The sequence below is a fragment of the Callithrix jacchus genome, chromosome 3 (assembly GCF_049354715.1).
Source record: "Callithrix jacchus isolate 240 chromosome 3, calJac240_pri, whole genome shotgun sequence".
In the NCBI taxonomy this organism is placed as follows: Eukaryota; Metazoa; Chordata; class Mammalia; order Primates; family Cebidae; genus Callithrix; species Callithrix jacchus.
The window spans coordinates 6,568,321-6,592,959 of record NC_133504.1 but is presented as its reverse complement, the minus strand read 5'-3'; the positions used below and the strand labels follow the sequence as shown (position 1 = coordinate 6,592,959).

At 47.0% G+C, this 24,639-nt stretch overlaps 1 protein-coding gene and 1 long non-coding RNA gene across 21 annotated transcripts in view; one reads left to right on the top strand and one right to left on the bottom strand.

Moving 5' to 3' along the window:
- The window catches only part of ACSL1 (acyl-CoA synthetase long chain family member 1), a 72,894-nt gene extending 48,489 nt beyond the window's left edge, over nucleotides 1–24,405 (bottom strand). For 4 of the 20 annotated variants that reach the window (XM_078366010.1, XM_078366013.1, XM_078366017.1 and 1 more), the window contains exons 1-2: nucleotides 23,570–23,622; nucleotides 321–547 (exon numbers count right to left, since the gene is read on the bottom strand). In XM_078366010.1, the coding sequence (XP_078222136.1) occupies nucleotides 321–515 (195 nt within the window). In that variant the 5' untranslated portion in view covers nucleotides 516–547; nucleotides 23,570–23,622. Of the gene's footprint in view, nucleotides 1–320; nucleotides 548–2,422; nucleotides 2,551–5,209; nucleotides 5,478–20,238; nucleotides 20,380–23,569; nucleotides 23,623–24,364 lie in introns of those variants that run through there. The other 16 variants (XM_078366011.1, XM_078366015.1, XM_078366018.1 and 13 more) reach the window with 7 other exon arrangements.
- On the top strand, nucleotides 3,997–19,826 carry LOC128931528 (uncharacterized). The gene is made up of 2 exons (XR_008479952.2): nucleotides 3,997–4,045; nucleotides 14,895–19,826. It is a non-coding gene; the product is annotated as an uncharacterized LOC128931528 (long non-coding RNA).
- Nucleotides 24,406–24,639: the final 234 nt, after the last annotated feature.

Below are 24,639 nucleotides of genomic sequence, written 5' to 3'. Positions count from 1 at the left end.
GTCTTTTGCCTTGTGGAATCCTCTGGGCTGACCACAGTGGTAGAAACTCAATGCGATTTCCAGAATGAGCTTCCATGTGACCCGAGGTAGACGCCCAACTAACACCTCTCATCTGTCCTTGTGCCTATATTTTGCCCTGTACCTCTGTTTACTACCATCAATAATTTGTTTAGGACATTTCCATTTCTAAAGTGCCCTCACAAACAAATATTTGATTGTGATTGTGATTGTGATCTTGATCGAGATCACATTCAACAGGGCTTAACTCATCTGGAGAAATGCAGAGAAAACACATGAGACAGGCTGGGCCCTCCACTCACCGCCACTTCCACCGACTGCATGGAGAGGTCACATGGTGGCTTCAGGGCTCTGGGTCTCGTGGCGTACCAGAAAGTGGTGAGTGCCGCAAAGGCTCCGAAGCCCATGAGCGTGTTGGTGGGAAGAGTGCGCACGTACTGTCGGAAGTCAACCAGCTCTGGCATTCGAAAGTACCGGAACAGCTCGTGGGCTTGCATTGTCCTGTGCTGACGGTTCTCTAAGCTGAATTCTGTTGGAAGAGAAGAATGTCATGTTCATTCCAGGGAAGCAGGACTCCTCTCCAGAACTCCAGAATGCCCAAAGGCCAGCCATGTAACTGGGTAGGCGGCCGGCCGGTCCAGGCATTAAACCCAAAGTAGAATGGTCCAGGTCTTTTCCTGGCTGTCAAGTGCCACTTTTTAAAAAACACTTTAGGATTTCATTTTCATTCTATTTCTCCATTATCTTGTATTGAAAAAAAACCCATTATCTTCCTTTCATTAACCATATCAAAAATGTTTTACTCACAAAGAATTCTTCCCATAAAAACTCAAATAAATAGACTGAACTTTCTATTTTCTTCTTTGATATTATGTCTCTGCTTTCATCCACCTAATCAGAAACACCCGACTCTCATTATCAAGGCTAATGGGAATATGTGTGAAGGGAAAGAACGAGCCCAAACCCCCTAAGGGCCATGAGTTTCTATTTCTTCTAACAGATCTCAGAACAAGTTCCCACAGTGGTTAAACAGACCAATCGAAATTTCGCCTTCTTGTACTCTTCAAACCACAAAAGTGGCAATACCAATGCTGGGAAGTCCATCGTTGGCTATTCTGGTAAGATCAGTTTCTTTTACATTCCCCAAGACATTATATCAAAAAGAAACAAACAGATAAATTGATGTGCATAAATATTAAACTAACCACCAGATATCTAAACAGGGAATACAGCACAGTGTTTGAGAGAAAGTACAGAATAGTATTTACAATTCCAGATGCGGCCAGGTGCAGTGGCTCATGCCTGTAATTCCAACACTGTGGGAGGACGAGACGGGCGGATCACTTAAGGTCAGGAGTTGGAGATCAGCCTGACCAACATGGTGAAACCCCCTCTCTACAAAAAATGCAAAAATTAGCCAGCCGTGGTAGCAGGCACCTGTAATCCCAGCTACTCAGGAGGCTGAGGCAGGAGAATTGCGTGAACCCAGGAGATGGAGGTTGCAGTGAGCTGGGATCGCACTACTGTACTCCAGCTTGGGCAACAGAGTGAGACTCTGTCTCAAAAAAAAAAAGATCCTAGATGCTAGAGCCAAATTCTGCCTCTCCAGCCTATGAACTATACGATTTGGGACAAATGACCCCTCCTCTTTGTGCCTCAGTTTCCACATCTATAAATGGAGACAGAAATAGCACCTTATCTATCGCAGGGCTTTTCTGACTGCTAAAAGACTCATATAAAGAGGTCAGGATGATCTCGCACACACTAGAAAGTGCTCAAAAATGTTAGAGGTTATGATTCTTTCCTCTACCAATGCTCTGGGATTAGTCCTGAGTGCAGAACAATTAAGGCATGCAGTAAGAACACTGCCCACGAGGAGTGTTCAGACAAAATGAAGAAGCCAAGACACGCAGAAGAAAATTACAGTAACCTGACACATATGTACCAAAGCCCCAAACAGAATGTCACAGACAATTCATGTATTAAAAAGGTGCAGTCCAGATAATAAATAATTTTAATTAAAAAATTACTGATGAACAAATGCTCTAAAGTTTGACAGCAAAGGGAAGAAAATAATAGTAAATGATCTGAAAGACTTTTCTCAAAAACGCCCTGCCAAGGCAACAAGTGTTAACATTGTAACTATTAGTATACATGTTATTTGTGAGCCACTTACTAAATATTGTTTTTAATAGCTAAGTAACAAAACTGAAAATATTTTTCTTTGTTAAAATATATAAATTTTCTGCTAAAATTTAAATTTAAATGAAATTGAATTTTAAATTTAATGGCTCCTGTTTTACAGGCCATTAATACTATTGAAACCAACATAATGCATTTGCTCTGCTCATTCAATCTCTGCTACAATGAATCCGTGTAAGTGTACACACACACACACACGCACAATTTCAAGGTTTACCATGACAGCAAAGAAAGAAGTGATAAGCAGATTTCTTCAGGCCATCATTTTGGAGAGAAGGCACCAGCACTTACAAAACCACTCACCATCTGTGCTACCAACAGCTGAGTGCTAGGTGATACCCCACTGCAGACACAGAAGAGGGTGGTGAGCCTGGGGGCGGGGTGGGGTTAGCAAGGCTCAGCCGGGCTCCCCTGGCCTATCAAGGTCTCTCAGGGCATGAGTCACATGCCGAGACCCACGCTGCTGCCCACTGGGCTAAAGGTAACTAGCAGGCAAAATCCATACTTGACTTCTCAGAAGAGCAGAGGGTGGAGGATGGGCCAATGGGCAGCCAGCAGCCGAGTCACCCCACTGCTCCACCCATGGGCAGGGACAGGCATCAGTGCGTGCTGCTGCCAAGACCAGTTCTGAAAACAGACACTGTTTTCTTTCTGCTCAGCTTCCCAATAAGAGACAATGGGCATATATTTTTTAAAACACTGAAACGAAAGATTGGATGCCAGGTGGTGCGTCTAACCAAGGTAAGGCATACCAAGAAAGAAACAGACTGCCTGGAACATGCTGACAGCAAATTTATTCTAGATGAATACACAGGAATTGAGTTACTCCCATCACTCTGCATATCTGAGCGCCCAGCGTGAGCCAGGCTTTGGCGAGGCCCTGTAAAGACAGTGCTGATGACCTGGTCTAGGCTTTCAATGGGTTAACCTTCTAGCAGGGAAAAGACAAAATTAAACAGGCAATGTCTGCAAGGCACTGGGGAAGGCCTTTCTGAGGAAGGGATGTACACCAGGTGGGAGAAGCAGACAAATCAAGTCCATGTCCTATTGACACTGAGTGGTCAGATTTCATTAACAGTATTGCAACTCAGCCTTCGGAATACAATGCGCAAACTTGCCTTGCCCTCAAATCCTTCCACCTCGAGTTGTCTTCATCACCCTGCAGCACTCGCCCCTTACACACACTCCCATGCCTTTCTCTCTTCTCTCCCCAAAACTCCTACAGTAACTCCCATATGACCAAGACTGTGTGAACTTGAAGGCGATGTTCAACAGAATCACATCCCTGAGTGAGAATATTAAATAATTCCTCTATAAACAAACACACACAGACACAGGTGATTAATTTGTTTATTTTAAGCATCAGCAGTAGCCATGCTATAAACTGCATTATATCAAGAAAGTCTAAGAAAGAACACTTTTTTAAAAACTTCAGGAAATTATAAATTTAGTAGCATGTATGCAAGAGCATTTCATTAGATACTAATCTGTAATACTAAGGGTGTGAATCCAGCCAAATTTCTATATTTAGTGGGTAATAATGACAAACGACAGCAGTTTAATTCATGCCTCTTAGATGGCAGCCAGGTAACAAGCTGTAAACCAACCTCACTGAGCAAACTGATAAACACTACACACAGGAAAACTGTAGTCTATGCACAAAAAGTGAAGACAATAGCTCATTTAGATCTGTGCGAAGAACAGCTCTTCCCCACGACACTGACAGCATTATAAGTCTTTTCCCTTCTATTTAATGCTATGAAGGAAAAGGCAGTTGGGGTATTTAGACTGGAGGCAGACCTACATCCGAAGAGAATCAGGCACAGTAAGTAGCCTCTCAATGCTGTATTGAACATAAGCATTAGGCTAAGGGGTCTCTAAGAAGGATTAAGACTTACACCCTTGCTAACAGTGTTCTGGTTTGAATATTTCTTTATTCTTTCAAAATCAAATCTCCACATAAATATCTAAGGAAATTTATAGACCGGGCATATAAATCATGCTGCTGTTTGCCAAAAATATGATTCGATTGGCTTAAAGGCTTAAGAAGCCAGTATTTCCCAGCCAGGAACACGCGAGGCTTACTGCCAGCCGGCTTCTCCTTCCTCCACAGCCACTCCCGTGCACCCTCCTCCCCACACACAGAAAATGGGTTTGCTCAGCTGGGTTTTCTGAATTTCCTATAAAGCTGAACCACAGAATGACAGGGAAGGTAACAACGGCCGAGGCCTACCGAGCGTAGGCACTTTACACTGGCACAAGCCCAGTGCAAAGAGCCAGCGCGGAAGATTCCTTTAAATAGACCTGAGTAGAGACAGGCATGGAGAGACAGGGTGACAGAAACTGAACGGCATGACTATCAGAAAACAGAAATCCTGGTACCCATCTACCCAGACTTTGGATAGAAGAAGTAAAAATGCAATTAGCGTTGACTTAGTGTTTTGGAAAGGCTTTCATATCCAACGTCTTATCTGAACACCACAAAAGCAAACTGATAAGGAAGAAGCCAAGGCCAGAGACTGATAAGCCTTCCCCAAGATGTTAGTCAAGAACGGGACACCAACCAATGTGACTTTAAATCCAACCTATGCTAATAATTCTTAACTATGCTAAGTCACTGACCCCATCTCCCGAGAATACACAATATTATCACAAGTCCCCTTCAGCCCAACCCAGGTTAGGAACCATGAGGTCAGGTTTCTAAAGTCTTTCCAGTTCTCATACTCCCAGGTATTATGAGAGCTCCGTGTTGAAATCCATCTAAATGCTCAACGTCTTACATAAATGTTAGCATTTATCCCATCACCCTAGCCTCTGAACACGTGGGTTCAAGGCCCACTATACACAAAGGTTCACCTCTTCACCATTTTATTTGTACCATGAAAATAGTGGCGCAGGGCCAGAGGTGACTCACAGGGACATCGTTCTCTTGGGGACACACATACCACACACACATACAGCCCCGGCAATTCTGCAAACTTTTACTTACATTAACATTGTATTCTTTTCACATCATTTAGAAACCAAAATGCGGGTGATCTGAATGTCCCTCTCCTTCTAAAGTTCCTCAGCTTTCATCAAGATGAATAATGGCAGTTTGATGGAATAGTTCACTAGGAATGCAGTCCTCAAACAAACCCACATAAATAGCACCCTTGCCCAGCAATGGCAAATTAAGAAAGCCTGACATCTTTCCTTAATGCGGCAACCCAAGCTGGCGAGATGCTGCCATTCCGTGCCCCGCCTCCTCCCCTTGTACAATAGGTTATTTACAGAGGCAGAAAGCGCCCCCTTTGTCCTTCACTAGCTGGGCAGAGCTCAGGCTTCAGGGAGAAACAAGAGAGCAGCAGCCAGGCCATTTGCTGTTCTTTCAAAGCAGCACTCCAAACCCGCTGGATTCGTGCTCCTTAACCCTGACTTGGCAAATTCCCTAAAGTTAGATTTGCTTAAGCCATTGCCTCTTGAACCAAAAGAGCAGCCAGGCTGTCCCTAGAGAGGGAGGTTACAGCAGCTCAAAAGAGAAGCCAGTCTCCCAGCTAGAGAGGAAAGCAGAAGCCACTGTCCAAAATCCCACAGATCCCTGACTGTGGTCACTGCCCACTCTGAGCATGAGGAGAAGGGTCTGGGGTAACTTTGGGATCCCATGCAGAAAACACGCAAGTGGTTCCACAGGCGTTGGCTATTCCCACCCACCGCCTTGGGGCTTTCTCTTCCCAATTAAGTATAATAAATCGTAAACCCACTTAATTTTCATTAAAGTGATCTTATAGATTACCAATGGAATTTCCAAAAGATTTAAAAAGGAGAAACAAAGCAGATGCCTTGATTTTATAAATCTGATTTATTGAAAGATTCAAGTCCAACTTAAACCACGCCCTGCCCATCCCCTTAAAGTTATCAGAGAGAGTGACACACAAAGCTTTTAAGAGCAAGTGTAAAGCGACACTAACTTTTAACCAGCAATATGAGACCATACCTCACCCGTTCACATCGATCACATGTATCATATATGTGCCCCAACATAAAGAGATCTCAAACACGATGTGTCCAATTCGAACAGATAAATGTTTAGGATGCGGGGTCAAATACAGCAGTTTCTATAATCATTAAATTACACATATATTCAAGTCATACGAAGAACTAAATTACTTTAGAAACACTGTTTCAAATTCAGATTTCATTAATATGTTATTTGAATTCTTTCAACATGCATCTCCAAATAGGGTTTGGGGCATCGCTAAAGCCACTTGTTGAGTCCCCTAAGATTTCTGAGGTGTGTCTTCACATTTTCCTCTTCCATTGAAGTTGCTGAAGGTGAAGCAGTTTTTGAAGTCGTATATGTGCTACTAGTGATAAAATTCTCGCAAGTCACAACACATTTGAATGACAGAACAGTAGAAATTTTGTCCTGTGGATCCACATTCATCTAACTAAAACTTCACACTTTATTGCTTTTTAAATGCACTTTTTACAATAACAGCCAACTTTTGCTTTTGTAAGGTCAAACTCTAAAAAGTAATTACCCAGCTAGCATTCAATTTGCCTTAGCAAAAGTCTAATTCAGCTAGTTGACCTTTAGAAGGACCTAAGACTAGGACTGGCAGAGATGGTTTCAGGACAAGGTACCTTCTCTCCCTGATTCTGTCCAAAATACAGGGGCTGAGAGAGCACCCCGTAATACAACAGCCTTGGTAAGACTTTAATAGGAAGACTGAAGGAGAATTTGGGGGACACTTCCATCTTTTATTGGGGCAGAAGAATTTTTCGTATTCAGATGGGGGTACAAACTAAGGAAAAACTTTCAGACCCCACTCATGAGGCTTGGAATTAAAAGACATACCATAAATGTATACACAAAATAGTAGAGAAAGCAGCAGTAAGTACGAGAGGAATTCTGAAACAGAGCGTTGGCTCTCAGGGAGAGCTGCATGGAGAAGGCACAGCTGAGCTAATGATCAAATGAGTATCATCTAGGAAAAGGAGCTATCCTTCAGGCTACGGGAACAGACAAAAGGCTACCACAAGTGCCCCCTGACCCCAGGGCTCACATTTTTGCACATTAATCTGGAACAAACAACAGGGCTCAAGCGGATAGGAGAGGGGAAGGAAGACTTCCCAGAAATTGGCTTAGCTATGATTTAGGAGCCACTGTGGCTTAAGCACTCGCCAGGTGTCAGGTGCTGTGCTAAGTGACCGTGCAAAGCACTAAATGCGTTCTCATCACAGTCCCTACTGCACGGGGTTGTTACTGCCTACAGCTCAAAGACCAGGAAACTGTGTAGCAGTCAAATGCCCTGCCCTTCTTCCACATGAGAACAGGACGAGCGCCTGGGTCTGAAGCCAAAGCACATGGACCTCAAGCACCAAGCACATCAGCCCAGGCATGCGTGGGTGTTCAAGTCTAGACATAGGGAACAGGTGACACCGATGATGACAAGCCACAACGCACAATGCTTTAAAAGCCCGGGATTCGAACCCAGATTTCCATCAGCAGATGAATGGATCAACAAAATATGGTCTATACAAACAATGGAATATTTTCCAACCTTCAGAAAGAAGGAAATTTAGATACATGCCACAACATGGATGAAGCACAGGACAAATATTGCATGATCTCTATGAGGCACCTGCAATCAGCAAATTCACAGAGACAGAAAGCAGGAGAAAGGTTACTGGGGGCTGGGCAGGGGGAGGAGGAACGAGTGTTATTGCTTAACGGGTACAGACTTTCAGTTCAGGATGACGAAAATTCTGGAACTAGATGGTGGTGATGGTTATACAACACCGTGAATGTACTTCACACTTAAAAAGGGTTAGAATGGCAACTTGTACGTTACATATGTTTTACCACAATAAAAAATGTTTAATTATTCTAAGTAGAAACAAGTAGAAAAGAGAGAGGTAATTTTGAGCCTGAGAATGAATGGCAAAACACTAAAGAGACACTGGGAGGGGAGACAGAAGGGTGATTTGTAAGCAACAGGTCCAACTTACCAGGGTCCTCCGGGCCCTCCTTCATGTGTGAGGAGGCAGCCCTTCCATAGCCACCCCTAAACCGGTCCTTCCTTTGAAATGCAGGAAGTCTTTATTTGTCCCTCTGGGGGGTACTTAGCACCTCCTGTCTTACACTTACAGTGAGTGGTACTTAGTACCTATGCACATGCTTCTCCCTCTCCCTGGCCAGAGCCTCCTCCCATCTATCTTTACATGCCCTTGGTGCTTAACACAGTCCCAGGACAGGTGCTTAACAAGCATCTACTGAGTCATAATTGACCCTCTGTGATTCTCACTGTTTCTCTATGGCAAGTCCCTGGAGGATATATTTATAGAACGGTGATTCTCAAAAAAAGAAAGGGGGTATTGAAAGTATTTTCCAACTTCAGTAGTCTCCTTCTTCTACCCCCCACAGAGTTGCTGTGAGTCAGTGCACCAGAAAGGAGTACAGAACATCTCCTGGCTGACTTGGGGGAAAAAAGAAAAGGGTGCAAGCCACTGATTTAAAGCCTACATAAAAATATTCTCTTGCTCTTATTTTCATCATGTTTTATGGTTCTCAAATTGTTTCACTGATATATAATGTCAGCCCAAGACCACTGTCAACTTAAGGGCAAGTGTCTTTAGAAGACACTGAGACACATATTTGAACAGATGACTGATGATGCAATCAAAACAAATCATGGCTGCCCATGGGGAAGGGACAAGTTCAAATAAGTATTTTTCTTAGGTAGAACAGCAAATTTCAGAAGGTCTTAAGCCCAGAGCCCCATACCCGGGCTGGACTCCAACTTCTGTGGGTTTCATATGACAGAAAAGAGAATCTTCCAATCCAGGGGAACAAACAAGACTCAAGCACAAAATCCAGAGTCCCACGTGAGGACTCTGCTGAGGAGGGTGCTCCCAGAAACACAGAGCTAGTGGGCGGCCATCTGAGATATGAGGAATGCTGACAACCAGACCTGCCCAACGTTCTCCAGAGCAAAACCAACAAACAAAAACAATAACAACAAAAACCATGTAGCTCTCCTCCCTTCTCTCCTCACACACAGCTACAAAGACCTGTCATGCGCATCTACTCGAGAAAATGATGATTATAGTCAGGGCACGCCCCATGAAGATATCCAGGTCATGTCCAGCCTTTGTGTCTCGGAAGTACATATTTAAGAGGGCAAGTTTCCATTCGAAAAAATTCCTAGAAGCAAGATTAGTCCACTTGTCTTCCAATACTGATTGAATATGGCTAAGCAATTGCTGTAGATATGTCCCAACGACACAGGGAAGTTTACTGGTAAGAGCTAGAGAAGGCAGCAGGCTTGGGCAGAGAGCCTCAGCCAATAGCTTTGTGGCAGCAGATGGAGACAAGAACTGCTTGTTGGGCTGACCCAACCCTTCTGCAAAGAGCAAGACAGAAAAGGCTTGTGTACATGAAACTTCTCACTGATAAACTGGATCAATAAGGCACATTATTTCAGTTGACGTTCAGCACAGGAAGAGCTGGATTTATGTCTGTATGACTGCATGTTGGAGAACATGATACCACGTTCTAAGGGTATTAGGTAAGACAAACAGAGCCTGTTACTAAAAGAAGGAAATAAAAGGCTTTCTGCCACTGAAATAATCCAGAAAAGACTTCACCTTACTGGACTCAGCTGAATCACAAAGTAAGCTCTGAAGCAAGGGCCTGCACCATAAGGGAGGACAACTTAACAGTAGAGAGGAGCACATGTCCTTTCACAACAGCCAGAGCTGGCCCCAAGCTAGGAAGGCACTCTCCTCCCACAAGGGCCAGGGATGGAGAGGAAGGTCCATCTGGTTGAGAAACTGCATGCAGAGGAGGTACCTAGATCCTGGGGTCCTCTCAGGTGCTTTGCTCAAAGTCAGGATCTTCCCATCTTCCTGTGTGACTATGGATATAAACAGAATGTGAACATGGAAAGAATCCTGGACCAGATGCAAAAAGATCACATTCTAGGTACTGGCTATGCCTCAGATGAGCTGCAAAGTTTGAGCCAGCTCCTCTCCTGATGTGGGCTTCAGGGGAGAATAAAGAAGAGCGAGGGAACAGGAAAGCTATGCCTCCTTCCATCGTGAATAGCATGGTGGCTTCTCCAAGACTATGTAAGAGAAGAGAAAAGATGGGCAGGCGATCCTGGGGTTTGCCTCAGCCTTCCCAGTAGCTGGGACTACAGGTGTGCGCCACCATGTCCAGCTAATTTTTTTGCATTTTTAGTAGAGACGGGGTTTCACCATGTTGGCCAGGATGGTCTCGATCTCTTGACCTTGTGATCCATCCACCTCGGCCTCCCAAAGTGCTGGGATCACAGGGGTGAGCCACCGTGCCCGGCCTAGCTGTATTTTTTAGAGTTCCTCACGATAAAGAAGCTATAGCTGAGTCAGGTCAGTTCACGCCTTCTTGTATTTATGTATTTCCCACCTGCTCCACAAAGATCTAGGGTAGTAACCTGTCCTGAGAACAGAATGACAGATAGGATATAAACTGTAGGGCATGTTGGGAGCCAGATGTAGGGCTGATGGCCCCACAGGGTCGTGGGGTGAGCCTTATGCTGTGCTGAGGCGCAGGATCCAAGAAATAAAGAGACAGGACACAGAAGTACAAGGAAAACGCAGCTGGGCTCGGGGGGCCACGCCACCTATGAGCGGAGTCAGGCGAGGCCCCAAATGTCCAGAAGCATGAGTATTTATTGTGTATAGATTAGGGGGCAGGGCAGTGAGTGAAATCACCTTTAAGGATAGTGATAGGGTCGTGAGCAATAAAACATGAAGTCCATCCCCATTAGGTCACCTAGGCCAGGAGGTGGACAGTGCACAGCAAGGCGCCCATTCCCATGAAGGCAAGGGCCGTGTGCAGTAAGGGGTTCACCCCCATTAGGTCACCGAGGTTTGAAGGTGGGCCGTGCGCAGTGTACAATACTTCTATCTATGGTCAAACTACTTCTAAGAAGATTTATAGGAGGATGCTTTAAGTCACATAGCAGTGACAGAGCTGTCAGGGTTACTGTTACCTTCTGGCAGCTTCCAATGGGTTCTATGGGAAGATGCTTTTCAAGCAGCACAGTAGCAAGAGCTGATAAGGTTCACAGTCACCAAGGTGGATTGCCGTTCTGAGGGCAGCCTTCCACAAGAACTGGAGCAAGGTCCTACAACTCCCTTATAGGAGTGGCCCTCGCCCCAAGCCTGCCATACAGCGGGTATCTTTACGATACTGAATGCTGCTGCCTGGGCCATGGATTCTTGTCCTGGCATAACTGTTTTTCCCTTAAATCATGCTCTGCACGGTGTCTGCTCTAGGGGATTCCTCTGATTATAAGCTGCTTATTCCTTAAATCATGCTCTGCACAGTGTCCACTCTAGGCATTCTTCCGAATGAACCAAGATATGATTATAGATATATATTTAGGGAAATATTCTTTAGGCACTCATACTATCAACTATTATATGATTATATATAGAAGATTATATAAAGGGATTCATCAAGCCCTAATTCTATAAACTAATATATGATTATATAAAGGATTATATAAAAGGAAATAGCTGAGGGGTAACACTATAAAGTGAGATATTCCTCAAGCCCCAACTGTGCCAGGGTTCTGCTTAGCTCTCATTCCTCGGTGCCTATATGGGGGGTTATGCACAATAAAGCCCTCCTGGAAAATACGTATCTAAGCTTGCAAGGGACCTGGCTCTGCTATGTGAGCCACCGACCTGCTATGTGAACCACTCCCACTTAAGTGCTTCTTTGAAAAAGGGGTCACAATACAAAAAAAGAAGCAACACTCTGAACATCACAGGAGGATGAAGAACTCTAGTCCCAGGCAAACAGAAAGCCTGAGGATAAAGCACTTACAATGTTTTCTTTGCTTCCAGCAAGTTTAGGATATCACTGAAGACAAACACACCTGCAAGAGTTAACAGACCTAAAGAAGACAGATCTGATACCGCGGCAGAAATAAGCGCTAGGGGCCCGGTGCTGCAGGAATCTAGAGGAGGAGAGAACAGTACGTATGCACCGGGATCAAAGCGAGGGCTGTCCAGAGAGCTGAGGGTGGAACCAGGCCAGGTCTGAACAGGCAGAGACAGGAGGGGCAGGAGACACACCAGTAGGAGCCAGACAGTGCTGCAGCACAGAGGCAGGGAGGAGGCCCTGCAGGGGCAGCAGGTGGGCTGGGGACTCACAGCAGCGTTGTAAAGCGATGGCCAGGAGCCTCTGCCTCTCTCTCCCATGACAGCATTCTTGTCAACAAGCTGAGTAAGAAACAGCTGGCTGCAGGAGGCTCGCCCTCGCCCAGCTGGTGTTTAGTTCACAGAGCCCTCCTGTCCCCGCCAGGACCCAGGCCTGGGGTGAGAGACCGGGAAGAACAAGACCCAGTCCTTGTCTTCAAGGAGTCCATACCACCCCACAGCTCGCAGAGGTCACAGCGATCACATATCAGTGACCTGGATAAGAGGGCTAAAGAGGGCGCAGGTTAGATAGAGTTACTTACACCTCTTAAAATAGATCAAGGTTTCAGAGAGACTGATAACCAGAGAAATGGCGTAGCAGGACATGGGTGAGAAGACAGAACACAAAGACCTCTCTGCCCAGGGAGAGGAAGACCAGCCTCTCACAAGTTTAGAGAAATCCAATTCTGAGTTGAGTTTTTACATATTTCAACAGGTACCTACTATTAATTTAAAAATCAGAGATGAGGCCGGGTGTGGTGGCTCACGACTGTAATCCCAACACTTTGGGAGGCTGAGTGGAGTGGATCATCTGAGGTCAGGAGTTCGAGACCAGCCTGGCCAACATGGCGAAACCCCATCTCTTCTAAAAATACAAAAATTAGCCAGGCGTTAAGGTACACACCTGTAGTCCCAGCTACTGGGAGGCTGAGGCAGAAGAGTCACTTGAACCTGGGAGGCGGAGGTTGCAGTGAGCCAAGATTGCACCACTGTATTCCAGCCTGGGTAACAGAGCAAGACTCGTCTCACAAAAAAAAAAAAAAAAAAAAAGAAAAGAAAAGAAAACAACAAGGAGAGATGAATGGAATCTACAAGATAATTATAGGCTGTGAGGTTCCCGAGGACTGGGCACAGCCTGCAAAACACATGGGACCCCGTTCTGACCTCTAAATTGTGCCTGTTACCTGGAAGACCTCGGTGGTGTTGGAGGGGCGACAAGTGAAATAGAGAAAAGTTTCACCAGGATTTAGCTCATAATATGGGGAAGAAGAGAGGTCCTGGTGACAACCACGAGACATGAGCTAAAGTTACACAGAGAGCTCAGGTAACTATATAAGGAGGTGACTGGCCCTGGGGAAGCCCAAATCAAAACCAAGCTAACAAGCTGCAGAAGATTAGAGAACAGTGACCAGTGTTTAAAAGACAAAGAAAAAGAGCCTGGCCAGTTCAGCCATTACCTGCGTGGAATAGGTGAGACTACTTTGAGGTCTCTGTATTCCCTTTACGTTTCACTTAAAATTTATCAGGAAAATTCAGATCTACTCAAAAGTAGACATCGTAGTATAACAAAACTATATTTTATGTACCCATGACTCCAGCTTCAATAATGATCAACATTTTGCTAATACTGCTTCATTATATCCACTTTTTAAAAAATTACTTTAAGGTACATCCCAACACCCTGTCTCTCAGGTGACATTTCGGAGGCCTCCAGGGCTCTACGGCTCTACGGTGTGGGGATATCATGTGCAGGACAGTAAAACTGACCGGCACACAGGCTGCATCTTGCCAACCACCCAAAGATTCCAACAAAAGGAGTCAACCTGAATATTGACTTAAGGCATCCAACTCAGCATAGTATTTGTCATGCAAGAAACAGGCCAATGTATTCAATCTGCAAATATTCAGAATGCGTAAGACAGCTCAGCCTCAGGGGACATAAGAGCAAACAAAAGAGAAAAAATAAAAGGCCATCCCAAAGAGGCTTCCACGTTGCTAAGTTTGGGGACCAAAGACAAAACATATTGTGGAGTAACCTGACTCTCCTGAAGTCACAGGTATATTTAAGATGAATCACAACCTAGCCAGAGAGCTGTTTCTATTCCCCAGTTTTTTTTGGGTCGGGGGTGGGAGACATTCTCGTTCTGTTTTCCAGGCTGGAGAGCAGTGGTGCAATCTCGGCTCACTGCAACCTCCACCTCGTGGGTTCAAGCAATTCTCTGCTTCAACTCCTGAGTAGCAGGGATTACAGGCAGCCACCACCATGCCCGGCTAATTTTTGTATTTTTAGTAGAGATGGGGTTTCACCATCTTGGCCAGTCTGGTCTTGAACTCCTGAACTCGTGATCCTCCCACCTCAGCCTCCCAAAGAGCTGTGATTACAGTGGTGTGTGAGCCACTGCACCCGGTCTCTATTCCCTTTTAAGGACAAACTGAGTTCTCTCCTTTTTAAAAAATGGCATTCAGAGGTCTCTACAATACTGGTGCTAGAGAAGACCGCCTTCTCTGGCTCTCTAAACTCTGGATGACGTACCCCAGTCAGTAACAAATAAACGCACCTCTCACATGTAAATGCTTTTATCCATAAACTATACATACACATTCTGCAAATATTTTCTGAACATTAGAAAACACACAAATACGAATTTAAAAGATGGCCAGAGAAGTAACTATCCACAGAAATTATAATGTTTCTGTTCTATTCTAAACTCTAATAGATGTTCCAGCCACGCGCTATGGGCAGACACCCCACTCTGGAGAGTCCTTCAATCTCCTGAGCAGCCCTGCAGCCTCTCTGGTGGCTAACCTGGCCAGCATCTCCATCTGCTCCCCGCCATGGACAATGAATGAAACTGCTAATGGAAGCACCCTGAGACGCATGCCACGCCTGGGAGGCAGAGGGACAGTGCCTGACAAAGCCTGCAAAAAGGGACTGTCACATCAAGAAGGGAGTGAAGCAGTGACGGAGAGAAGCATGCCAGAATGGGGAGGACGCTGCTGGTGACCATCACCTGGCCTGCGTGAGAGGCCGGGTAGACTGAGCTGGCCTTTCAGGAGGACGGAGACTCGAGGCCAAGGCCCGTGCCAGGCTCCATGGCTGGCCTCCTCTGAAGGTCTGTCCTGGACACCCTGCAGCTTCAGCTTTCACCCCAGGGACAAGGATCTTTGCCCTGCCTGAACTGGAGTTTGACTCTGACTCATGTCAGGAGAGAAAAGCACAGACTGGCTCTGTCTTCAGAGTCCATCCTGGGACTCTGGGCTGCTAAGCCACGCTCTCAAGAACTCAGTTCCGTCCACTGTGAGGGGCCTGGCTGGGCTGCTTGACAGACAAGGACCCCGCCAGCTCCCCATCCTGGGATGCCTCAGAAGCTTGCCTGAGGCACAATGGAGGTAATTGACCATTTCACTAGTGGCACAGAAACAAGGGGCAATGTGAACACAGGAATACCAGGTAAACTAAGACTACAGTACAGTTATGTAAGATTAGCTGGGGCTCAACACTAATCTCCTCCCCTCCCACACCCTGCAAAGACCACAGCCACCTGCTTCTCCAACACAACTGAAACTACACGGAAAGAAACGCCTCAGAAGTCCTCCTAAACTTAAACTTTCACCCGAGTGAAAGCACAGGCTTAGGTCTAGATACTTTCAATGCCTTGATCTTAGCTATAAGATCTAAATTTTGGCCAGGTGCGGTGGCTCACGCTTGTAATCCCAGCACTTTGGGAGGCCGAAGCAGGTGGATCACTGGAGGTTGGGAGTTCAAGACCAGCCCGACCAACATGAAGAAACCCTGTCTCTACTAAAAATATAAAACTAGCCAGGTGTGGTGGCATATGTCTGTAATCCCAGCTACTTGGGAGACTGAGGCAGGATAATCGCTTGAACCTGGGAGGCAGAGGTTGCAGTGAGCCAAGATCACACCATTGCACTCCAGCTTGGGCAACAAGAGCAAAACTGTCTCAAAAAAAAAAAAAAAAATCTAAGTTTTGCACAGTATCACAATAGACAAACCTGGAATAGTAAAACATGACAACGTATATTCTCATCAGGGACCACCTTCTATGGGACATCTGACCATTGGAACCTGCCCTACCCTCAATCCATCATCAGATAACCTTACCTGCTTAATAGCTATAAGGCCCTGTGTTAAATGCTGCTAAAAATACAGAAATGACAATGACTAGGTCTCCCCGGTGCCCAGAGCTTAGAGTGTGGCTGCCGTGCCTATCTGAGAAAGCCAGATATGCGCTCATAAAAAGCTGCATGCCGGACAGAGGCTGGGATGCTCGTCAAAATATTTAACAGCCTGTACGGCCAGGCACCAACCAGTCAGAAAAGACACAGGCCAGTGCACCAGAACGGGGCTCAGAAGTTCCTCTGCTGCCCCAGGTACTAACCCGTTAGTTTCTGAATTAAGGGTGGGGCACCTGGGGTAGCAGCTATTCTCTACCTAGGATGGGAGCATTTCGACTTTTTAACCACCAGTATGGTCGCTGATGCATTCCAACTGAATGACAGCGTAGCTGAGGAAGGGGAAAGTCACTCTGGGAAAAGTGCCTCTGAGGAGCAGGGCTCTGTGGGACAATGGCACTCCAAATAGGCCGAGTTGGGCATTGTACCATTTAGATGTACATTTTTTTTGGAGACAGATTCTCACTCTATACCCCAGGCTGGAGTGCAGTGGTGCCATCTCAGCTCACTACAACCTCTGCCTCCGGGGCTCAGGTGATTCTCCTGCCTCAGCCTCCTGAGTAGCTGTGATTACAGGCGTGCACCAGCACAGCCAGCTAAGTTCTATACTTTTAGTGGAGTCAGGGTTTCACCATGTTGGCCAGGCTGGTCTCGAAGTCCTGACCTCAGGTAAGCCACCCACCTCGGCCTCCCAAAGAGCTGCAATGATGTGAGCTACCACACCTGGCCTAGATGTACTCAACACAAACTTTATCCCAACAAAAGCACAGGCTTGGGTCAAGAGATTTTCAATGTCGTGATCTTAGTTGTAAGATCAAGGATACCATCAGACCAGGACACCGGAAGTCAGTCGGGCGGTTGACAGCACCCATGTTCAATTTCTTGGGTATACAGACCCATTAACCCTGTGCCACCAGAGCTCGCTGTATGTGAAGCCTCAGCATACGGTGGTTTAGGGAGGTGTAGAGACAGCAGGTAGGAACCAAGCTGCAGAAGCATCTGAGAGGCAAGGTGAATAAAGACCTGGGGCCTTACGGAGGGGAGCCTGGAAGGCCTCTGCTCAGGACGGATTTGATCAGAGCCATGCTTTAGAAAAAGCAACCCTCCCCCTCTGCACCCTCCCCCACTTCCTAACAAGGGCCTTCACTGTTTAAATTGCAGGTGACCATTCTGGATCAGAATGGCAATACTGAGAAGGCAAGGAGGAAATGCGTGTGCGTTGGGCAATACTGCACAGAGTAGGAATAAGCAGAACTGCTGACCGAATGGACTTCTAGGCAGAAATCAAGGGTGACACAGAGGTCTGGCCACTCTCTGAACAGGCACAGGGCCCAGAAACAAAGTCCACATGTGTGCCATGGCCAGAGGGGCAGCCAGGCTGTGTCACCTTGGCCAAGTCACCCCTCTCCCTGCCCTGCAATCACTGCACAGGTGCAACGAATGAGTAAGGCTTATTTCAGTGTTGCTCTGAAGTCCCTCAGAGGTGGCAAGGGAGACAGAGGAAGCCCTTCAACCACTGCAGTCCTGCTTTTATGCATTTCATCTCTCAGCATTCTGCCTAAAATCCCACTGGGAAAAAGAGACCCATAACTACTAGGCAACGCTACTGTGCCTTCGAACCCTGAAAAGTCACAATTTTATTCTCTTGTCTATTGAAAGTGCTGAATATCATCTAGAATACACTGGGAAGGTCTGTTTCTGATCAAAAGTACCCCAAGATACACAGCAGAAAGCAAACCTATGTGCACAGTGAGGCCAGTCTCCTACATTAGTGAGCGCTGCTCCACCATCTGCTGAGCCTGGGTCCCGTTCCCAGCTGGAATGTGCTCTCTTTCCCCAGCAAACTGGATGCATTAATCACATATCTGAATTGTTCTCCAGCCTTACAAGACCAACGTCTAGGGCAGGTAAAGCCTTTTATTTTTTAATTCTCTAGAAAGTCACAGCTACATAGCAAGTGATCTTATCACTCTCTGAGCCAAGCCGAATCAAAATCTGTGGTCTCTTTCAGCACTCTAGTGGTATAAAGAGATAATTCAAGGCAGAATGTAAATGAGATGGGGGGAAATCAAGGAGCAGTGACACTGAAGCAGACCCAGCTCTGTCCTTCCTGTCTTACTGACATCTGCATAGGCTGGAACTTACTTTAATTTTTTTAGTAGACGGAGTCTCACTCTGTCTCCCAGACTGGATCGCTGCAACCTTTGCCTCCCCAGTTCAAGTGACCCTCCTGCCTCAGCTGGGACTACAGGCACGTGCCACCAAGCCTGGTTAATTTTTGTATTGAGACGGGGTTTCACCATGTTGGCCAGGCTGCTCTGGAACTCCTGACCTCAGGTAATCCACCCACCTTGGCCTCCCAAAGTGGTGGGATTACAGGCGTGAGCCACTGCGCCAGGCCTAATCTGGAACTTTCTAGGCCCTCCTGGACTGAGAAACTTCTAGCTCTGGAGGGGCAGTAGAGCCAAGGAATTGGGAGCACTGACCCTGAAGCCAGACTGCCTACGTTGAAATTCTGGTTTGAGCAACTTAATCTGTGCACCTGTCCCTTTATCTTGCATACAGTAAGGACGGCAGCAGGACCGACCACACAGGGTTGCTGGGGGTACTAATGAGCTAACACATCCGAAGCCTAGCAGCGCCTGGCTCTGTCGGCTGCTATCATTACTGCTCCGTTCCTAAGCCTGGCCGTGTCCAGGCTATGGCCACCACCTCGGTCAGTTACCACAGGTCTGCTTTGTGGTACACACCTGAGCCTGGAGGGAGAAACTAGCTCCTGAAGCGCTTTCTCAGGACTCCGCGTAACAAAGGAATAAACAGTATTCCGAGTATTTCGGTCCTCCTTATAGGGACATTTCTCCCACAGCACACCTCAGTGGAAAGAGCCCATTTCTACAGGAGCCAGAGCTGTGCTAATGGATAGATTCTACATTTATCGGAAGTCCGCTCCAGAATGAGGAAATGGTTTACAAGCAGGCCACGTTTCCTTCTCTGATGCCCTAACTTCTTTCCATTTATCTTCCAAACCATGAAATCCCTATTTCAACCGCTTCTGAGTAGAATACACGAATCCAAAAGTCCATTAAACCTATTCATTCGTAAAAACACTTTTCAAATTATTGTTAATTTCAAGAGTTTTAAAGCAGAACATGCTTCTCTTTTTAAAAAAAAAAAAAAAAAAGATGTATTTAAACATGTAATAAAGGTTGGTAAACTGTTCTGAAAATTATCCAGTAGGGAAAAGTAACTAATACGGCCCATACAGCATATAACGCAGTCTTCTTCAGAACTTATTTTTGAAGAATATGTAACAACGTGGAAAAAAGCCCACAATATAGCTTAGGTGATTAAAGTTAATTGTCAAAATTTTATTCTTTAACTAACAATGTATGCTTAAAATTTGTTTATTGTATAGGGAAGAAAAGACTGGAAGGAAATATATCAAAATGTTAAAAGAATTTAATCTCTGTTAGAGCTTCATTTTTCCTATGTCCCAAATTTTCTCCAATAAGCATGTATGACTCTTAAAATAGGAAAATTAATATAGCTTTTCTACAGCAAGTGGTTTTGGTTTGATATTACACAGCTTTCAGACTTTTATTTAAAACTTGAAGACCAGCAAATAATTCATAAAGAGAATCAGCCCAGGCACCTATATGGAGCCACTCATTTTCAGATTTGATTTTATTGTTTTCACTTTTTTTGTAAAGGTGAGGTCTTGCTATGTTGCCCAGGCTCAGTGGCTCATGCCTGTAATCCCAACACTTTGGGGATGCCAAGGAGGGCAAATCACTTGAGCCCGGGAGTTCAAGATCAGCTTGGACAATATGGTAAAACCCCCTCTCTACGAAAAAATACAAAAATTACCTGGGCATGGTGGTGTGCACCTGTGGTCTAAGCTACCAGAGAGGCTGAGGTGGGAGGATCACCTGAGCCCAGGAAGGTGGAGGCTGCAATGGGCCGTGATCATGCCTGCACTCCAGCCTGGGAAACAGAGTGAGATCTTTTCTGGGAAAAAAGGAAAAAAAAAAAAAAAGAGAAAGTGAAAATGTCATGATGTAAAAAATGAACATAACTTAGACCCCCTGATAGTTTTCTCTTCTTGCCGTTATATATAACCCAAGGCTGACCACCAACTGAAATTTCTTATGCATTGACATTCAGCATTTGATGTAAAATGACAATCTCAGAGTTGCTGCCCCAAATCCTGGTAAAACTGCCCCGCCTTCTCTATTCACAAAGGCCAGCTGCTCCTTTACAAGTTCTCAGAAGCCCCTTGAAGTAACAGCATGTTGAAATGCAAACTCAGCTTCCTGCAGCTTCAGATCAGCTCTGGTCACTGAGAACTCTTCTCCAGGCACCAGTGTCAAAGGCACTTCATGACCGTCACGTGTTTGTCTAACTACCAAGTTGGACTGCCAACCTTCACTAAAAACTCTGGTCCTCTATCTACCTCCTGTCTGCCACTGTCTGTCAGAGAGAAAGGCTTTAAAGGTTTTCAGATACCAACAGCTTTGAGCTGCCTTAAAGGAATTCTTCTCCATTTTGTAACACAGGAGCCTCATGCATTGCATCATCTAAACAAAACTGTCCACAAAACATTATTAATGGATTCTAATTTAACAGAGCTTGGTTCCAAGAGACAGGAAACACAAAGGAATAATGGGCATCTATTTTAAATGGCAAACTTACACAATAAATTCAATTGATCTTAAAACTGAAACATTCCTCTAAGATTACTGACTATAAATATGTAGAAATCACTATTCTATAGTCTTGCTCTTTCCAGAAAAGTGAAACTGGAAGGAAGAGAGGAGGAGAAATACCCAGCTATAATAACAAGACAACCTGATCTTTTCTCAAAAGCCTCCCCAAACACACAACCATTTTCCACAAAACAGTTACATCAAAAAAGATGTAGCAAGACCTAGACGTTAAGCACGCTAGAAGGCAGGGACAGTTTACCAGCATTTGCCACAGCAACTCTGAGACGGTCATTTTACATCAAAGGCTTAATGTCAATGTGTTAAGTAATTTCAGCTTGTAGTAAGCCTTGGGTTATACACAATGGCAACAAGAGAAAATTATCACATAATCTGAGTTATGTTCACTTTTCCGCGTACACCACGGCATGCTGGTACACTTTCAGTTAGCCTAAACTTCGCCGAAAACTAGAGGTGGCTATGAAAACTCTACCTCATGGTATAAATAGATACCTTTCCCTACAGGTATGGGTCACATGTATCTACCTCCCAAATGCCAAAAACTTGAAAGCCCTGATTTCTTTTTAGTCAGGCTGCCTGCAATAATAATAAAAATACTGCCAAAATAGGAACAACAGAGACAGGAAGGAAATATGTCAAAATGCTTATAATTATGGGGGAAGGGTAATCGGTCTTTTTTTTTTTTTTTTTGAGACAGTTTCCCTCTGTTGCCCAGGCTGGAGTGCAATGGCTCAATTTTGGCTCATCACAACCTCTGCCTCCTGAGTTCAAGCGATTCTCATGCCTCAGCCTCACCAGTAGCTGGAACTACAGGTGCGTGCCACCAAGCCCGGCTATTTATTTTTATTTTTAGTAGAGACAGGGTTTCACCATGTTGGTCAGGCTGGTCTCGAACTCCTGACCTCAGTGATCCGCGCACCTTGGCCTCCCAAAGTGCTGGGATTATAGGCGTGAGCCACCACCCTGGGCTGGGTAATTGTTTTAAAAAAATTATTCCGTTTACAGTAAATTCAGAAAACAGAAGTCTTTAATATGTTTGCTATTTTAAAGGGGAGAGGTGTGAGCTGTGCTGAAAGCAAGTTTCTTTTTCTAGTCATAAAATTTTGGCTCGTGAAAGATTTGAGTCTAATGCAGTTTGTTCACAAATATAAGGAGAGGGTCTCAGATTAGGGAGGTGTTTCCCGAATTGAGTCGGAACAAGAAAGTGAGTCTCCCCAGACTGCTCCTGTTTCCACTATATCACACTGCACTGTCTGGCTCCAATCTGATGGCAAGCAATGGTTCCTTAAAAAGCTCCATCTTCTCAGGCCTACCCAGAACAGACCTACAACTCAAAACTTTTACGTTTTAGCCAAACTAACCTTCCTCGTCCACTTGAAAAACAAAAACAAAAAACCAAAACAGAATCAACCAGAAGGTTTGGGTTGATTCTTTTGCTTGTATGAAGCCAATCATTGTTTTCTTTGGGATAATCACAGGTTAAGTTGTAAAATGTGTGGCAGAAACTGCAAGATTTAACCAGTTTCTCTCAACACTAATCGAAGGTCAAGAAATAATAAAAAGCAGAGCAGTGAGAGTCGCGGGACTTCAGATATGCCTGCACGAAGAAGCTTAAAAGTCTTAGCCAGGACACTAGAGGACGCTTTTAGAACGGCCACTCTTAATTACGTTCCATAACCTTGAAACTGGACGGAGTTGGGGGAAATTCCACACCCTCACACGGACTGATTGGGGGAACGCCTGTCCCCAGACTCGAATCCACGTGTCCATTCAAGTCATCTACCGCCACTCTCCATCTACGCTGCCAGGTGACAGACATCATCTTGGCTTCCCAAATTCAAAAAATGCCAGCGCTCCTTAAATCAATGACCCCACGGCCAAGCGCAGAGGCCACGGGCACTCCTCGGGAGACACCGCAAGAATGTCTGCCTCTGGCAGCGGCCTCTGAGCTGCCAGTGGCCCTCGTGCCAGCGCGCGGCGTGGATCCCGCATCTCAGTGGGCGCCAATGCAGTCCCGCCCCATGCGCGGTCCGAGCGCCAGCGAGCCCGGCCTCTGGGGCAGGTGGAGACTGCGGCCGAGGGCACTGTCAGCAGCCGGGCGGGGCCCCCTCCTCCCGACCGAAGCGCCGCGTCCGGCTGCTCCGCCACGCTGGTCCCCGCTGCCGCACACACAGCGGTCGGTACCGCGCGCGTCCCCCGCTGCGCACCAGCACCGCGCCCGCGCCTCCCGCAGCTCAAACACAGGAAGCCGCGGCGGCTCAGGCGCCCTGGAGGCCTCCGGCTGCCGAGGGAAGCGGGGCCGCGGGCAAGAGGCCGGAAAGGCGGCGCGGCCCCAAGAGCCTGAGGCGGCTCACGCGCCTCCGCGGCGGCCGCTGCTCGGGCTCGACCCTGCGGGGCAACCTTAGCCCGCGCCTCTGCCGGGCCGGGGCACCGCTGCTGGAGCAGACGCGGCTCAGCACGGCGGGCGCACTCACCTCCTCCGCGGCCTGGCCGCTCCGCCGCCGGCTGTCACTGCAGCCCACTACCTGGCCCGCGCCGGCTCCGGATGCTATTTAATGCGCCGCCGCCGCCGCCGCCGCCACCCGCTGGCTGCGCCCCCGCCGGCGCTGCGGCTGAGCCAGGAGGCTGCTGGTGCTCTCGCCGGCCCCGCCCTCCAGCGGCCCCGCCCCGCCCCCTCAGTCCCCGCCCCCTCATGCCCCGCCCTCCAGCGGGCCCGCCACGTCCGAGCCACGCCCCGCCGCGCCCCTGCCACCCTCCAGTCTGGGCGCGCGTGGCTGCCGGGTGGCTGGCGGGCTAGAGGTGGCGGCGGGCGAACACGGCTGGAATCGCCCAGACTGCCCCGGATTTCATAAGGAATCTGAGGAAGGATAAAGGGTATATTGGGCCGCCTCAGCTCAGACGCCCCGCGGACCCTGGGCCCCGCGATGCCGGAGGGGCGGCCGGCGCCCTCCGGATCCTGCACCCTCCGCGCGTGTCGCGCTGGCCTCTGAGCAGGCCGGGCTTCTGCTGCGAGGGACCTGGCGGCTAGGGCCTTCCTCTCCGTTTCTCCTTGATGCTGACGTGCGCGGCCCCTTGGAGCCCTTTTTCACCGCGGCCCCACAGTGTTTCGCTACGCTGCCTGGCCAGAAAACCCTTTCTGTCGGGTGTCTGCCGAGCCTGGTGTGGGTGGCGCCCGCAGCTTGCCCGGGTGCAGGGGAGCGGAGGGCCGACTGCGCGCTGCACCGGGGCGACCACCTGCTGTGCGAGTCTGAGCGCTTCCGCGTCCCTACCATGCCCATCTGGGGTCTTCAGAAGCCAACACGATGGTTTCAGGCTCATATCCCCAAGGCTGCTCTTGTAGCACCTGGGGCCTACCAGGAAGCTCAACCTCTAACAACAGTTGTCCCGGTTACCGTGGGGTTTGCGCCTAGCATTGGCTGGAGGGCTGTTTGAAGAGTGATTGTTGTCATAAATGCCTTTGTGAATAACAGATACTGTTTACACAGTGCTTGATGCCCGGCAGTGCTACAGACACTGCATACACATTGTTCTGCTTAATTTTCAT